Below are 18855 nucleotides of genomic sequence, written 5' to 3'. Positions count from 1 at the left end.
CGGAGTCCCGGCTCCCCCCGTGCCCCGGGGCCGGGCAGCCCGGCACAAGCCCCGCGCCCCGCCTGCCCGCGCAGCGTTTTGGGCCGGGGGCTGCCCCGGCCGGGCACGTACCTCTGCAAGGGCATGACTTCGCAAGCCATGCTGGCCATGGGGCCGCCGTCCGCCCTACCTCGCCTCTCCGCCGCTCTGGCCTCGCCGCGCCCGCAGCGCTGCCAGCGCCTCGCCGCGGGGAGCCGGCGGCGCGGCTCGGCCCCGGGGAGGGGCGAAGGGGCCGCCAGCCCCGGGTTGGCGGCTGACGGCGACCCGCCCGGCCCCCTCTCGCTGCCGCCGGGGAGCGAGGGACACCCCCTCCGGCCCCTGCCAACCCCCCCCTCCCCCGCCCCGGCCTTGGCAGGCAAAGGTTAACCAAAAGAGGTTTACGATGTTCAGTTAGTCCTGGACCTGCAAGAAACGCCACAAGCGGAGGCTAATTACTACAGGATACCTTTTAACAAAAACACCCCACGAGGTCTTTTGTATCCCTTTTTTAGTAGCTGTAACCCGCCCGCCCCCTTCTTCCTAAGTGTCACCTAGGCTGCGATGTAGTCACCCACAACGTCCCTCCCCACGGCTGCGGGGGGCGGGATGCCCACGGGCAGGGCACTGGGCACGCACCTAACCCGCCCAAAGCTCTGCGATGCCATCGCCGGGCTACTCCCCCTCCGCAAGCTGCATGCCTTCGCTATACATAGGTGTCTATAGGGGCTGGCACAGCCAGGCCTTTGAACTTACCACCCCTTTGCGTTGCAGTAGGTGCTACTGAGGTTCAGAGGGTTCGAGCCGTAGTTGGCCAACCGATTTGGACACACAGCAAAGAGGAGCATATGAGAACTCTTGCCCTAACATTTGAAATGAAGAGGTAAGTGTTGCAGAAGCTGAACTTATTCTTACTGGTGTTCCCAGCGGTCCACCCTCAAGGACTCCTGCTTCTCCAGCTGCGGCTCCTGACCAAATACTGCTCTGACAGAACGAATCACACCATTTTATTTGGTGGAAATTCAGGGCTGGGAAGCGTGGTAACAAAAGAACCCCACACAACGGATGTGCCACTTTCCAGGACATAGCAGCCTTGGAAAACGAACAGTGCAAAACCCCTAAGAAGTTCTTGCACTGAAACGTTTGATGGCTGCTGAAGGAGCGTACCCAAAGTTTCATTTTTCACCTTTGCGCCTCCTCTGCCCAGAATGCCTAATGGATTGCCTTCAACCTCCCCCGACATTGGACAGAAAGACTTCTGCTGCTGCCCTACCTGTGAACAATGTTACCACATTGCACACTTTATGCCATAGAGAAGGGGACGATCTCAAACTGATGAAGGGGCATAAGGGAATGGATCCTTTCAACATTTTAGGTGGTAAAAGCCTAATGGCTAATTCTGGCACAGCCAGACAGCCAATCTTCAAAAATTCAAGTCAATATTAAAAGCACCATCACCTTCAACCGCAGTGAGGACTAGCACTGGTTTGGGAGAAAGCTGTGGCAAGAGCTTAGTACCTGTACATTTAAGACTTCCATGCAGATGTAGGTCATGTGAATTAAACACGAGCCACATCAGCTTTCTGGAGAAGCAGCAGACACTCACAGGTTAGCAGAAGGGTATCAGACATTTCAAAGGGATGCCTAACAGATCCTGACCTTTCTCAACAGGAGGCAGGGGTGTTTTCTGTCAAAAATAAGAGCAGTGGGCAGCTGCAGCCTCAGAAAGCAGTGGCATGGAGTAGAGACGCAGAGGTCAGCTGAGAAGTGGCTCCGCTTCAGTACGCTGAACTGTTTAATATTTGCTCCTGTCAGCAGGCTGACTGGAAGAAGTGCATTAGTAATGCTTCTGCCCGTTGCCTCAGCACAAGCCTGTTCTGCTGCGCCACAGTCACGCCAGGCACAGCACAGTGCCCCTTTTTAGGAAAGTCAGCAATGCTGATAAAACACTCTGCCATCATGGATGTAGGCTGCTCTTATCTGTGACAATTAAATTAGTATCTTGATGACTTCCTGTTAAATTAAATGCACCGTATGGGCTCTTAAGCAACTAAAGCCACGAGAGAAAGATTTTACTCTGATACATAAAAATGCTTCAGTATAGAACAAAAGCACCTTGTACTGTTTCACAATTTGACAATACATCAAATTGCCTCTTCCTGGCCAGCCTTTTTTTACACACACACAATTATTCATAGTTTATTACACTTCTATAAACTGAGTGTTGCCATCAGGATGCCAATTAAAAAAAATTAATTTTCCACATTTAACTAAGGACCCATCTACATAGGGAAGGAGTCAGGGTTCTCCAGGGCAGCTTGCTGAATAAACAGAAGTGGAATAACTCAAATAGCTCCTGTACTCTGAATTTATACCCTAGCTATTTTGTTTTAACTTCCATGGGACTTGCCCATATAAATGAGCTTAAAAGTACTAAGATCCTTAACAAAGAATTCACTAACAAAAAGAGATGCTGTAATAACCAGAAAGATTGATTTATGAATTGGCATTGGTGAAGAAGGTTAGTTCATGGCATCATGCTAAAATCAACCAGATGCCTTGGGAGAATATTAAAGCTGCCCAGGGCTCCCTGTGCCTTCAGCACTTTTAGATCCACCTTCTGTTTCTGTTCTCTTCTTTTGGAGTCCCCTCAATGGGGTATCGGTTTTTTCCTCTCCTTCCTTGGTGCATGTCACCTTACTTCAGTTTGCATCATCTCAATGGGCCCTTTGAATCTCTCATCCTGCTAAACGACCACACAGCTCCTTAATTCTTCACCTCCCCTGTTCATGGCTACAGACCACAAGCAATATATTTGTGGCACAAAGTAGGCAGACAGAAGCTGCCAGAAAACTGCAGTCTTATCTCCAAACAATTCCACTTCCTTCTCACAGAAGTTAGGTTAAAGCCAACTTGCTACTTGACAGAGGCAGGAATTCCTACCCTCCCCCTGCCCTCTTAACGCCCTTTTAAACTTGCATAATTCAAGCTGGGTTATCACATATAAAACCTGGGATTATACGACATTTTGTTTTGGATTTGTTTGTGCCTGCTGAATTTGTTCTCCCATGTTAAACATAGAAAACAAAACCTCTTCTGCAAGTTTCATACAATTCTTTCATTCCTATTGCTCAGAAAGGCCAAACTCATCTGTTGGCAGCAACAATGCACCACAGCGGCTATTTATGGTACCACCAAACATACTACGGAGGATGGGGGAAAAAAACCCTCTCTCAGGACAGGAACAGCATCCCCTCCACTGACTATACTCCTTAGTGTATTGCGAACACTTCAGGAGAATAGACGGCAAATAACAATAAAAATTATAAAACCCCCTAAAATACCAACACATACCACCACACTTCAGCACCTACGCCAAGGCAACACCTGGGTTCAAACTATTTGATTTGCAAATTTCTTACTGAGATTCAACAAAGGAAAAAAGACACTGTCTGGAACTAAATATGAATAATCACTTTTCTCCACCACCATCGACGTTTAAAGAATGAACACAGGTTTGGAAAGGAAGTCTCCTGTCAATCATCATTACAGAAGTGCTTTCTCCTCTTTCTTTCCTTTTCATACTTAGCTGCACACCAAGTAATTTTCTCAGTGTATAAAGCAACAGAGAAGAGGATCTGTGAATAGCACCAGAGGATACGAGATACAAGTGATCTAGATAATGGATTTTGTGAGGATGTGGCTGTGTCTGCCTCCTGAAAAGCAGTTATCCCTTGCCTCACTGCACTGTCATACACAAATCAGATACTATTTTTTAAAAAAAGAAAAAGAAAGATCTTGCCTGGTCTGATAAAATCTGAGGGTTTTTAAGATGCTGGAGTCCTGCTCAATACTATCAATGTATTCCCACAGTGTTTACTAAGTTATGCAATAACTTCCCCCTGGCAGAAACATGAAATGCAAAGCAAAGATATCATCAGACTGAAAATTAAAGAATGTACTTTTCAAAATACCGCCAATACAAAATTTAAAATGCCATTATTTATGTACACATACATGCATTGATACATGCATTTTTCTCTTCAGAGTATCGGTGCATATAAATATCTGCAATTTTAAATGATAATTACCCTGCAAAATCTCCCGCAGGCCAGAAGATCTGTGTGCACACGTGAAATAAGCAAGTTACGTGTAAATAGAAACCATATTTGGAAACTAGCCCTTCACATCCAAACAAAGCAGACAGACAATTAAATAGGCCCTGTCCAAAAGAGTACAAACAGGAAGAAAGGGCGAGTAATATGTCAAAAACGTAATTTAGTAAAAAGGGAATCCTCAGAAAGGGGGCAAGCACCTACAGTGACTTTCCAAGGCTGGTACTCAGCCCTGTATCACTTAATGCTTTTATCAATGATCTGAAAGGAAATGTAAAACAATATCGATGGTTCTTTTTGTATGCTGTGTGCAAGCCAGCACTAGAAGTTTCAGTACAGCCATATGAGAGTAAAATCTGGGAACTATATGCAGGATGATGGGTGCTACTGGGGGATACAGCGTCACACCAGATCAGCACTTCTATATAAGCCCTGAGTGACTGTGTGGCTAAAGAAATTAACACCGTCCTCAGAGGCATCAACATGGATATTGCGTGGAAAAGGTGTATTACGTCTGTGTTTCCTACTGGGGTGGTTGCTATAGAAGGCTCCGATCAGTTCAGGAAGTCCCATTCTCAAGCAAATTGTGAAAAATTGAAGAGAGCTTAGAAACAACCCATGAAGGGAACACAAGGACCAAACCCCACACGTTTAGCGCTTTTCAAAGAAAACAGCCCATGCATGCAGAAACATTAATATTTGTCCTAGCTGAACAAGATTCAATGGCTGGGGTCAAACACAGACAAATTATGACTAGAAATGAGACATTTTTAAGTGGTGAGGATACCTAACTACTGACACAATTCATCAAAGATGATGGTGAATTTTTAACATTCTTAAAGCTTACAGTTGCCTCCGTTTAGGAACACCAAATCTTAGATAAACCGCCCAGATGTAATTTGCAGAATTCTCTTACTCATTTTCTTAACTAATACTCCTCTTGTCCAAAAGAGAAGCAGGTTGCTCTCAGTTGACTTCATTTTACCCCTTTTGTTTTTTGCACTGGCATAGAAATACAAGTATTGTTGCCATATCCGTGGGGAATATACTGTTTTTTTGCACTGTAGCGCTTCTGTTCCTTCCTGCAACTTGGAGGCCAAATTACCTTTTAAACAAAGCTAGTTAAAATCTATTAAGGTGGAAACATTTTCCAGAATTGTTCCTTAAACTTGCTGGGACAGGAGAAAAGTAAACATCAAGCTGAAAGCTTCTCAGAGCTTCAGGTTCTCAGACTTCTGGACCTCAGCCAACAGATAAGCATGCAAGCACGGTTCCCATCGAGAGGGACACCCCAAGCTCCCAGGAGACTTGGATTAGCTGCTGTGGCTGCTCTTCATTAAGCAGCAGTGTCCTTTGCAAGCACTGCCACGCCCGCTTGTCAGCCGCTTTAACTTGTTCCAAAGGACTCTCGCCCCATGGGATAGCCCAGAAATTATTTCTTGGCCTCCCTCCTGGAGAAGGGGGAGGATTGGGAGTAGGTTCCTAAAGTGTTTTCTGGGAAAGCATCAAGTAATGAATGGTTGTGCCCGCTAAGCTGCTGTGGGAACAGGGTAAAGCATGCTGTGCAACAGGTCACTAGGTTCTTCATTTGCACCAGTTAGTTCAAGTGCCAGAGCATGGGAGAGCAAGCAAACAAGCAGGAGTCCGGTTAGGTACAAGTTATTTTCAAAGCAGGCTTTCCCCAAAGTTCTGCTAATCTAATGAAATTCCTAAATATTAATGTCTAATGAAATTTCTCGCAGTCCTCTAAATCGTTATTTTTATATTTTTATAAAACAGTCTGCACAAAGACCCTTTAAAAATTCAGCTGTTGCAGACCAATGAAAATGTTTGCCATAGAAAACACTGAAGCATTCATTTGTCAGCAAAAAGATTACAAAAATTTTTAAATGAGCCCTTGGTAGTCCCTGCATTATTTATATCCCTTACCAAAAATGTCACTGGTTTCACACTTTCCCACCTTCCAAAAACAACCTTCCAATCCTCTACAAAATTACTATCCTCTGAACTCCATGCCTCTGCACCCACGTTTCCTGCTTTCTAAACCATCTTCAAGTGAAATGCTTGTAGTTCACCCTTAGCCTTGCAAAAATAACAACCATATCAGAAGGGGCTCAGCAAAGCGGGCCACACCATTCATGTCTGGTGCACGCGTCTTTTTACTCCACTGAAAGATAAACTGCCGTCCGTGTTGGCAAGGGAGGCAGTCTGGCAGAGTTACCGTCCAGAAAAACCCTCTAGAAATAGCTCCTCTTCTTCAGCTAATGACATGACTGAAAGGAGTCCTGCCTTTGCACAAGTGCCCCAGCAGCCAGCCTGGCTCCTGAGAGAGGTGGCTTGGAGGGAGAGACTGACTCCGGCTGGGAGGCACTAAGGGAAGAGTGAGGTTGGTGAGAAGAAATCCATCTCTCTGCCTAGAGCTGGAAGATGCATCTGCCATGGAAGCAAGGGAGATCCTGGCTAAGGGAGATCCTGACTAAAAGGCAACTCTGACCAGATTTATTAAAACCTGACTGCAAGCCCTCTCAGGCCAGTCCCAGGGCTTTTTCCTGCACCCAGATGTGTGTACATCAAGAAACACAAATTATTGTTTATGTGCAGCCAGATACAATGATGCTGGGCTCAATCAGTGCAGCTCACTGCTGTGCCCCTCATTTGCAACATCAGCTTTCAGTCTAACCACTCTGTACGTGTCCAGGCTGTGGAAACATGCTCCTATCCTGCTGCAGGCCAGTCTGAGCAATGTTAGGAGTGGCACAAGTAAGTGGATACTGAAGGGAAACAAAAGTTCAGCATAAGTCTACCTTTAGTTATCAGGAACATTCAGAACAACAAGAGAAAGGTCCCACAGTTCTGGGAAAAATCCAAGTTTTGCTACCCAAGGGGCATAAATCCAGCAAAAGCTAATGAGAGTTTAGAGAGAAACTTATTTTCTGTGATGCTCAGTAGCCTTCTCAGAATGGTGGTCACTTGATTCTTTTGCAATTTGACACTTTCTGGAGTTTCAGGGTGGATTTTTTTTGAAGGAAACACCTATAAATTTTATAAAACATGGTAAACTGTTAGCAGTGCTCCCAAGAGAGTAATCATTTCATGGTGGTTAGGTGGTTCCTAACCATAATGCAGGACAATAAAAATGTTATTTTACTAGATATTAATCCCTCCCTACATGACTCAAACTTTCTGAATGCAGAAAGCTTGGAGACTGTGAAAGAGCCTGAGGAATTGGTGGTGGAATCTCTTGTTTCCAGGAGTCCTGTCAAAGCCTTAATGACTGGAAGTCATTAACATCCAAGCGGCCTTTATTTCTTTGCAGTTACCTAGTGGCTTCTCTTTGCAGTCATCTCTAGTGCAAATACACTTCTTGCAGCAGGTGCAGAATGAAAAGGAAAGCTTTGATACAAAATGGAACTATCTTCACACTTCCTAACTGCAACCCTCTCAGGCCAGGAGGAAGGCACTGAGCCAATGTGAGAAAGTGCAATTTGTAGATAAGCAGTCAGCTTGAGATCACATTCCTCACAACAGATAAAATGAGAGGAAATCTCTCATGGCCACTGACCATGAAAGAGGAGGATTTTACGACACTGAAACAGCTCATAGACAAACAGATGCAAGCAAAGTGACAAGAGCAGTGAGTGACAACCCTGCCCTGTCACCCCCAGCCTTTTCTTATTAGACAGCCAGCTGACCACTTTGATTAAAAATATACACGGAGGTCATGGGAAGTCACAGCTGAACTCCATCCAGCCTACACGCAACGTGCTGAACACAACGTCCAAATGCACAGTTCTTTCAGACGAACTGGGAAATTGCAGCAGCAAACAAGCCTGGCTGAGAATTTGGTGACCTCTGCCCGCTGATCTTCCTGTGGACTGCCTGCAGGATGCAGGCCCAGGTCCCCTCCGGGAAGCCGCTCAGGAAGGAGTACCTCACCACTTCAGGTGGTAGAAAACTGCTTGCTCTGCAAAGCTATCGGAAACAAGGCACGCTATGCTGAACCTCCTCAGCTGAACAATGCACTAGGCACTTGAGGAGACAGGCTAAGGAAGCTACAGGAGAGGGAACTACCCACATACTGCAGTAAAGTAAGTCAAGTCATAGTGCAGAGGCTCTGCCTCTTCCCTAGTTGCTAGTAAGGCAGGTTAGTGATGGGTGTCTTGGTTTTCGTAAACACAACTATTAAAAGCACAAAGATTTCCAAGGCTGGCTTAAACTCCTTATTATCCACTGTGTGTTCTCCCATAAGAGGTCAACGATCCTTTTGTTTGAAAATTACTTCAAAATTGTCACAGATGTTTGCACCTTTTTTCCTACAGCAAAAACTATTATCTGACCCAGTTGGTATCAGAAAGCCACCAGCCTCATGAGATGAAGGGACTTTCTCCTCACAAAAAAGCATATACAAAAAACCATGAACAAGATGACAAAATAAGGAATCCTTCTAGCTGAGAGGGCCCAAGATACAGAAAGGGAGTCAGTTTTTTCAGCTTTGTTACTCAATTGCCGTGAACTTACTGTAGGCCCTTTCTGGTTTCTAAGGCTGCTGGATGCTGTCCCAGGAAACGCTAATATACTTGGCTCATGGATTGAAACAAGAACTTCCGTTTCCATATGCACGTTATGGCACTAAAGTGCTGCTTTCTGCATCTAACAGTCATCAGATCTTTGTTTCATTTATGATTCTTGTTGCTTCCAAGATGAACCTCCACTTCCGTGGCACAGGTCAGGGCATCAGATTTAAGATGTTCTCCATCCCACAAGCCAGAATTTGTCACTAGGTAAATCTTGCATAGAGAGGCAAAGATAAGATGGCTAGAGGTAAACAGGAAGGTTAGAATAGTGTAATGGACAAAGCCTAATCTAAAGGAGTAACCTGTGCAGGGTGGAAGAGACAGGGCAAATGCTTGGAAAAGTGAACTGAAATCCACCCAGGTGACTTGCATGGAAAAAATCTACATAATTACATGTTTCTGTGACTGTCATTACATCTTGGCTACAGAAAGAGGAGAAGAACCCAGGAAGAACTGAGACCACACCCTGACTTGCCATTCACAGTCACCTACCTTGGAGAGATACATAAATCACGTGTCTTTGTGGCTGTGTTTTTAGAAAACTGAATGCTTTTCTTAACAACTCATTATGTAAGGCAGTTCCTACTGCCAGCATCTCACAATGCAAGAAAGAAGGGAATTGATTTCATAGGAGGGTGGAGACAAATGTACTCTCAAAGTTAAATGAGTCAGCTCGGAAAAAGTAACTCAACACAACCTAAAGAGACAAAGTGACAAACAGCAACAACACCTTACACAAAAAGTCCTCTCTGAGGGCTCAGAGCAGGGCTCACCAGAGAGGTTGCTGCCAAATGATGCAGAAGGCAACCGCCCTCACCACCTCCCCACTGACCTCATTCCAGACCTTTGCTCCTTTCCTGAGCAGTTTTCTCGAAGAATCCACGGCTGTTGGAGGGCAGCCCTGCCGGCTGCCTGGCTGCAATCCCTTATGTAAACCTGGCAGCAAGGCTCCTGAGTGATAAGGCAAATTATTACTTTGGATAGGGACTGAATGTACTGGCATGACAGACTTCAAAAACAAAAAAACCCCAAACCTAAACAAAAATAGTCAGCTAAGCAAACAACACCAGTCCCCTGTTTGATTTGTTCTGGCAACAACAGGCACCCAAGTTCTTATCACGTGCCAGAGAATAATGGTAAGTTTTGGCTTGCCTTGGTTTTAAACCGCAGCTGCTAAAAGGAAAGCCAATAAATAGAGAAAGTGTTTATAGTAAGCACAAACTTCTCAGTGTACAAATACATGTGTTTTCATACCTCAACAATTAACAGCAAGAACATGCAGTATCATTAAGAAGAGGGTGCAGCAGGATACATTAACCCACCCCTTATTTTAGGGAGGATACTACAGCATGTGATCCCTCTATTTGCAGGACATAGGCCAGATATAAGGATCTTTGTGAACAAAAGGTTGATATAAACAAACCTTCTCTTTAAGAACATGCACATGTTACAAAGCCAGCATGGGGTATCTGTGCTGGCAAATCTCATTGCAGCTGTGACTGCAGCCACAAACAGGAATTTATGATCTTTGGCACACAAAGACATGGCTAGAAAGTACTGGAGAAGGAGGCTTGCTTACTGAACAACTGCTGCAGTTGCTCTAAGCTTGGGCTCTCAGGAACCACACAATGTTTTTCACAAAGTTTGGCTGCCGTACATGCACCCATTCCCCAGCACCAAACCACTGCTAGCAAGGAAGGGTACCCGGCTGCACTCCTTTGATCGCTATTTCCACCTAGGGAACACGCACAGAGCCTAACGGCACTGCAAACAGCAGGGTGCCCTCCAACGGAGGGATCCTCCTTCAAAACATTACCAGGACTGCAAAGAAATGCAGCTCCAGCAAGTGCTAGAAGAGCCATATACAACAACAAAGCCTATTTCAGCATCCTTTCCTGGGCAAAGGATCCAGGATGGTGACAACAAAAGTCTGCAGACAGCATGTGCCTCTGAGCCAGCACAGGAAAGACATTTCTGCTCACCATCAACAATCCCCTGTCTCACATTTTGGCTGCAGGAAGCATTTTCCCTTCTGCCTGAAGGCTATCCCTTTTCTCTGTTTGTATATGAAGTTTAGCATGAAAGGTAAGAACATTGTTTGCAAGAGGCCCTCCTACCTTTGTATCCACTTAAATCTTAATATATCCTATCCCTCAGGTAAAATCCATTTGAATCTGTTATTTGAGGCACTTAAGTTTTAGCACCTCTAGGCACATCCAAAATCACTCCAGTTCCTACTGCAGTTATGCATGCCCCTTCTGAACCAGAGCTTTGAGCAGACTTTTTCCTGGTAGATGGCAGAAAGAAAGAGGGACCCAAACATGGACTCTGAGCTTCACCGAGCTGCAAGCCCACCCTAGCCCCCTCTCACTGAGGGCCTGGTAAGGCCCCAGGGAGCCCCGTTCTCTCCTGCCTACACCCTAGTCCCAAAGCTGCTGCCTCCCCCGGGCTCCCGAGGTCACAGTGTGGCTCTTGTGGCTCTCAACCAGGTAAAGATAAAGTATGTGTGTGCTTCCCAGGGTCCGGAAGTTTGGCTGCCCTGCTCTAAAGCTCTTGCAAAAATGAGGTAAGCCTCACAGAAATATGTAACAGGCTGCATATTGCCTGCAGACTTTCATCCTTCTTTCAGAGGACCAGTCTCTTCTCTCCTGCCCCTTCCTTTCTTTCCATCTCCACTGTTTTGGGATTTACTCGAAGACTGCATTACAAGTATGTTTTTCTGCTACTGCATAATTAGCAGTTTGCCCTTGGCACACTGTTATAATAACGAGGCAATTTTCAAAAGAACACATACATTATGTGCTAGTGGGGATTATGGGTACATATAGTTAATCCACCTATTTTGGTCAGAAAAAAGAACATATCAACTTTACAAATACCACTTTCTTAAGATAACAGTTGTGAACAGAAGGTGATACAGATTTTATGCTCTGCAATATGTTTTGACTGCAACTGATGTTTCACATATTGCAAATGACAGCAGCGCCTTCAAAAAAATCCTGTGATGAGGAGTATCATACCTGTAAAGAGGCATAACATGTCTTTTAATTTTTAAAAAAATGGTAATCCATTCTAGAAGACATAGTCACAACTGTAGCTGCTACTTAATACACAGATCTTCATTTTAAGGTCAACTGTATGAAGACACATACTAAGAGGTATTTTAAATAGTATCAAAAATTACTAATCAACCAGAAGTCTCTCATTTTTTTCCCTGAAGACCTCTGCTCTAGTCTCAAATGAAACTGATAGAAAATTTATTAAAGATTACAGTCCTTGCTGGGGCGGGGGGGGGGGCAGGGAGGAGCTTACAGGCTTAGTGTGTGTGGTTATTTCTTCAATGTCACACTTGTGAGCCTGCTAAAGGTGAAGTTCTGCATCTACCTTTCTGTGTAGCCCTTCATCCTCTTCTAATCCACCCATATCATGGTATCTGAGCATGGAAAGGGAACAAACCACAGGTGTTTTCATGAAACAGCAAATGATTATCACTGCCAAGAACAACCTTTATTCTTTTCTAACAAAGATCATATGATAGCTGAGCAGATACAGTCATTTCACTAAAACATATCTGACAATTACATATAATTAATGATAACATTTATTTAAGAACTGTTAGTACCTTGTGACACAGAACCCCTCAACAACAACAGCAGTGTGTTTGCAAAGCACTTTATAGTCTAGGTCAGATGCCAGAGTCCTTCTGCTGAAAAAGCTGAAAACTCCTAACGTAGCCTTGCACTGAGATAATAGCAGGTAATACCTCACTGTGAGTTTGTATTACACAGGAGTGACACAAGGCTGCCAAAAGCATGTTTAAAACCACTCATGATATATCAGAGCACTACATTAATGCCAGGGAATCAGGATTTCTGACTGTTGCACAGACAGCTGTCCCCCAAGTGTGTTAGGTCTGCTAGAGACCTCTCTCCCCTCTTCCTCTTAGGGGTGGTCCAGGGCCTCCTCTCCATCCCATCTTGCCCAACAACCTGCCATCCTGGAGCTGGGTAGAAAGCACTACCTACTCCTCCTTCAGCAGCAGCAGTAGATCACTGACAGAAAAGTACTGGAAGCTAACAGCAGTGCAGATACTCAACCCAGTTAGGTAAATATGTACAGAAGTGTGATACAGGACAGAAAATTAGGGCATTCTTGAACAAAATAGGATTACAAGAGAATTCATTTCTACAGTTTATTAATTTCCCAGATAAAATTAGAGATGCAGACATCTTTCATCTCAAGGCCTGAGCATGGAGATTAGGCTTCTGCCTAATTACAAACACATTTCATTTGGTGCTTAATGTATTGTGCCAGTATTGGCCCAACTGTCCCATACTTCAAGAGTACTCTTCCAAGGAATTACATATTGATGGGAAAGTATGAATTCCTACAACAAATAATTACATCTTTTGGGGAACGTTCTCCTAAAAGAATCACAATTTTTTGGGGCATCTCATGAAGTACGTCAGTCACATACCTTCCCAGACATGAGACTCAGCAGTCCCTTGTTTCAACTCTCAAGCATCTGACTTCCCTTTACACCTTGCAACATGTAGTGGAGTACAGACAGCGGCACACTCTCTGCCAAGCTCTAGCATACCAATGCAAGAGGCCATAACTTCTGACCCAGCCTCACCTGCTTGGCCCTGTCTAGCTGGTAGAACTGTATTGCCTTCTCAGTTTTGCCAGCTGACCTGCTTCAGTAATCGTTTCCTAACTCATTTCAGTCAAAAGGAGCTGGATTAATGAAGACATGTAAATGAATCTGATGTCTTCTGGCTGCAGGAGTTTTTGGGGCAGACCTGGGGACAGTAAAACACACAGCTGACACAGCTAGAAGTTAAAGAGCATGTGTGCCTGCAAGGGAAGGGCTAGAAACCGGATTTGACGTCTATGCTTCACCGCCATCATTATGATTCAAAATCTGGCGTTAGTGCACAATTTCCTAACTCGTCCAACCATTATTATGAATCAAAATCTGGTGTTAGTGCATAATTCGCTAATTTGTCTCATAAGCTGAGTGCTGTCTGTCTGTGCTAGTGCTGAGAATAGCACCCATCTCCTGCTTACATAGTGAAGTCACTCAGTTACGTGTCTGGCAGCACTGCCTCTGCTTTGTGTTCTGCATTGGTATGCAGAGACACTGCGGTGTTGTGTTTCATGACATGTAAATAGCGCTATTTCCCACATTAGGCCAACCCCATATTTCAGTAGCATACAGCAATTTCCCACAGTAACTTGAATCCTTCATGTGCTGCACTAGACACAAGAAGAAAGGGAATGACAGACTCAATTCAATATCCCAAGAAAAATGAAAAGATACTGGTTCAGTCTGACATTCAGGTAAGGACTTTACAAGATACCAAATTGCCCATTACCTGTTCAACTCATTGACAAAGTGCCAGCAATCAAAACTTAAGATACTCCTTTTGACAGATACTCTTATAGATGTTCTAGACAGACAGACTCTTACTGATAAATTCAGATAGATACTCTTATAGATACTCTATAGATACTCTTTTATTCTCTGTCTTGTCTGAACAATACTAGTACTATCACCATTCCTGCCAGAAAGATAAAACCCCTCAAAAGCCCCTTCCTTTTTGGATTGAGAATGGGAATAAAGTCAGCTGTCTCTTAAGACTTAAACTGGGCAGATCAAATGCGCTTAATTGCTCAGAGGAGACACCTTACATTTCAGTTGCATCTTGTGCTTGGTGTAATTTCTAGTGCCTGATCTTTGATCAGTCCTGTCCATCTCCACTCCTTCACCAAACAGGCCACCTTCATATGCTGGAAAATTTATATTGGAAAGGCAAACTAAAGCACACAGCTGGCTTTGTAAAGAACCTGTTGGAATGTGTGGCTTCAATGGGGATACGCACATTAATTTGCCTTACACCCCAGCATACTGACTCTGTAAGCATCAATGGAAAAAAAGTGTTCAAAATGCTCAGAGCTGGAGTTGCAGGTACGGAACAAACAAACAAAGACAAAAAAGGAGTACTAACCTGGAGAAAAATGCATCACTGTTAATGAAGGAGATTTCATCTGTTAAATCCATCTCCTTCCAACATGAGCCACCGTCTGTTAATTGGAGGCTGCCGTGAGGTATTCCATCTGACAGGCCTGCTTGTGGCAATAAGCATGTTTGGCTGGATCCTTCCATTGTGGGCTTTGTCATCTACAGAAGCAAAGAGAGATAAAAATGAAATGTGAAAGGAAGAAAGGGCGGAGCAGCCTTTTCAGATAATCTGTAACAGAAAGACATTCTGTACCAATGTACAAACAGCAAAGAATATGACAAGGTGCAAAATAATAATATAAAATACATATGAATCAAACATTCTGCTTGATAAAGACTACTGAAAGAAAAATAAAGGTGTGTGTATTGAAAGAACAGGGGCAAGAGTGAAATTAAAAAAAGGAAGGTAAGTAAAATAAACAGAAAGTTATTTTCTGTGTCAGAGAAGACAGAATAAAACCTTCCCATTGAATTTGCTTCTTGACACAACTGGAGAAACAGATGGTAAAAGCAATTATACACCTCTTCTCAACCCCCGTCCCATCATTTTTAATAGCAATTGATGTCAATATGTCTGCTGGAAGGAAATTTCTCAGGCCATGAACGTTCTGGACTGGCATTCTTTGCCAAGGCAGCCAGGACACAAAGTTGGAAGCTGGGCTCCCTAAATCCAAGACAAAGTTTCCAAGCATCACTGAGCCCATCTACAGGAAGGCCAGGGCTCTTGCTCTGATCCTTCAGCACAAGTGTACAGAACATTAGAGACCGTGCTGCATCAGACGGGTGTCCAGTATCAGCGGAAGATAAAGGATACTTAGGGGAGAAGGAGAGCAAGTTCGGAGGTCTGCCTCTCACGCACTACCCCAGCTTTTGGCAGTCTGTTTAGGGCTTTTTTTTGACTTGGAGGTTGCACCTGGTTCACTGTGTTTAACAGCAAACATTGAACCTAACCTTTGTGATTACGTTCAGTCTTCTCTTGTGTTCACTTCTATCTTTAGCTTTTGCAAGATTCTATGGCTGGGAGTTTCACAACATTGTTACACATTGATTAAAATAGAAAAAAAAGTACTTCTATTTTAGATATGGTGACAGATAATCTTTCCTTTGTTTTTGAATTATGAGACTTTGCAAATAGTTGTTCCTTACCCACCTTTCCCATACCATTCTTGACTTTATACTACTCCAGTAGTAGTCTCTAATCAGACAGAAAAATCTCTGTTTATATAGTCTCTCGTTTTACAGAAGTCATTCTGATGCGTTTGATCCTTTTTGCTGCTTTTCTCTACACCTTTTCACCTTCTACCAAGTCCTTGGTGAAATGTAGCCAAAACTGCAGGCAGCATTATATATATAGGCAGATTCAGTGGTGGCTTCTTATCAAAATCCAACTTTTTATTTGCTTTCAAGATTGCTTAGCGAGCTGACAGCTTTGTGATGTTTCTGCAGTATCAAGATCTCTTCTCTGAAAACAATAGCTAATTTGGAGCTCATCAGTATACACATTTATATAATTTGTGGGGTTTTGTGGACATTAGTTCGCATATAATGATAGAAATTCAACCAATCATATTTTTACCCAATGCCAAGTAAATTAGGAGCCTTCTGTAAGTCCCTGTAGCTAGCTTTTAGTTTTTCCTACCTTGAATAATTCTCTATTATCAGCACATTCAGTCTCTTTCTGGGTCATTATTGAAGCGATGAATAGCACAGATTCCAACAAAGATCCTTGAGGGACTTCACAGGAAACCTCTCTCCACTGATAAACCAACCATGTATTTTTATTGCTTTCTAATTATTAATCCATAAAAAGTGTTTCCTTCTAATCACAAGGCATCTTTGCTTCTTTAAAAACCTTTGATAATCCTATCAAAACCTTTTGAAAATTCAAGTGCACTACATTGACTATACCTATCCACATGCTCACTGGCTCCTCTGTGACAATTTTTTCTTTAAAGTAATGCTGGTGCCTCCTAATGACTCTAATTATCCATTTCTTTATTAATTCTGCTGCTTGCTATAGTTTCTACAAATCTGCTGGACAGTAAGTCAGACTTTCTGGATCACTCCTGAATGCTTTTCATACCTGGCTTACCTTAAGATTTTTTGTAAAATTCTTGGGTTTACCTCTGTTTCATAATGCTTTGTTTGGCTCACAGTTGTTTTCTAATGCTTTGTGTGTGTTGAAAAGTTTCATGGGACAGAAAGCTGCTTCTTACTGAGCTCTGAAGAGAATAAACTGAAAAATAATACATGTATCAGAGGCAAAGGGAAACCAGAGAAATACACTGACAGATCTTCCCAGTTTCAGCCTCTGGACTGCATGATCTCGTGGAGATCCTGCCTTTGCTGACATCAAAGGGCATTTTTCCTGGAGTCAAGATCTCACCTTTGGACCACTGCTGGCTTCCAGCAATGCCCTGTTAGCCCACTGCCTGCAGTGGTCACTGACTGTTGACACCATGGGAACTGGGCACACAGCACGTGGACACCAGGCCGTGGCTCTCAGCTGCTACAAAACGGCAGTGGTGCTGTGATTTAAAAGGGGAAGACCATGTTGTGGGGAGGAGGGGAGGCAGGGAGCTACACATCGGCAGCATTACAGGAGGGAATCACAATGGGAGGCAGTAAGGCCTGGGATCTGGAGGCACCAATGCACTGAATTCTGCTGGAATGGCTGTTAAGCCTTTCTTCCCCACTGAAAATTTGCAGTCACTGATTTAGCTTTTCTGCATCTGAAGGTGACCGTTGTCTGTTGTGCCTGCACAGGGACATCTCTCACTGTGGCCTTTTGGTGCTACTTCACCACCACCTGCTAAAGCTGATGCCATGCACACCAGAAAAGCTCTCCACCAGAGTAACAAGAAATGGTGACTACACATATGCACAAACCTCTAAACTAAAACAGTTCCTACGCTGTCCTGTTAGTACTTTACAGAAGCACATGTGGGTGGAAGCAAAACGGGCAACTTCTATGATGTACCACGTATGCCAGCAGTGATCGAAGCCTGGAAAACAGCAGGAAGCCAACCTTTCCACCCAAACCATACCGTGTGCATCCTGATTTTAAGAATGCAATTAACAAAGCTAAATAATTTTGCTACCTGGTACTGCATTTCTAGAATCTGCCTTACCTAACAACAAGCGCTAGGAAACAGGCAACATCTGCTAAACAGCATGTATCAGATTCCCTCTGTGCAAGCTGTTCATGAACTTTACACTGATTCACAGAAGCTCCTTATACTGGAGAATTCTGTAAAAAAACTGTTTATTATTCTGGTGCTCTAAAATGAAAAAAAAAAGTTTCGGTACAGTCTTCAATTCTTCTCATTTTCTGACAGTAAAAGATCATTTGGATGCAGGCACTTCCAACAAAAGGCATGCCAATCACATACAAGCTCTGCAGGAAAATTCTGTTTGGAAGATCAGATTCAAATTTAGGATTACCACTGCATTTTTAGGGCACTTCAAAATCATTAAGAAGTGGAAGGAACCAGTGTTCTCCATGCTCTGTTCTAGATGATCTATAAGCTAGTATTTTGATAGCTTTGGAAAACAGCATCGTAGCATTGTTGTTATTTCTTTAACAATATAGTCTACAAGTAATGGCAACTTGTATCTGAATTAAACTTGCATTTACTTTCTTTCTGTGCTTTCAGCTGCATCAGTATAAAAATACATGTAGAAGAAAAGTATTCCTTGAACTCATATGTATTATAAGTTAAATAAAAATTTTCATTAATGTGTCTTTAATTTTTATTAACAATAGGAAGGAACAATGCTCACTATTGAATTCTACAGTTTTTAGTGACCCTGTGAAAAAGCCACCTGCACAACTGTCATAACAGCAGCACTTCACTGGGATGCCACTGAGATGAAGATGTGCCTGTGGGTAGACAAGGACTTCTGTAATTTGAATTCCTCACAAAGCAGGTTAAAGAACTATGGACAGGGGCAGCTTAAATGCTTTTTGGGTGGTGGAGCTCTCAAGAGAAAATTTTTTGGCAGTTTTCTTTGTTCATGCACATGCATACATTTCATGCAATGACATTTTAAGAGAACAATACCATACAAAGTGAGGACAATACCTTGTTACTTATTATCAAGATGATACTGGAAAGACAAGTGT

General features: G+C 43.4%; 1 protein-coding gene across 10 annotated transcripts in view; it reads right to left on the bottom strand.

Annotated features, from left to right (window-relative positions):
- FAM13A (family with sequence similarity 13 member A) overlaps positions 1 to 18855 on the bottom strand; it is a 149750-nt gene that overhangs the window by 62292 nt on the left and 68603 nt on the right. For 9 of the 10 annotated variants that reach the window (XM_069784743.1, XM_069784729.1, XM_069784731.1 and 6 more), the window contains one exon: positions 14716 to 14888. In XM_069784743.1, the coding sequence (XP_069640844.1) occupies positions 14716 to 14888 (173 nt within the window). Of the gene's footprint in view, positions 1 to 111; positions 308 to 14715; positions 14889 to 18855 lie in introns of those variants that run through there. The other variant, XM_069784747.1, reaches the window with a different exon arrangement.

Source organism: Haliaeetus albicilla, chromosome 1 (assembly GCF_947461875.1).
Source record: "Haliaeetus albicilla chromosome 1, bHalAlb1.1, whole genome shotgun sequence".
NCBI lineage: Eukaryota > Metazoa > Chordata > Aves > Accipitriformes > Accipitridae > Haliaeetus > Haliaeetus albicilla.
The sequence above is the reverse complement of the archived record's forward strand: the minus strand, read 5'-3'. Positions and strand labels throughout refer to the sequence as shown.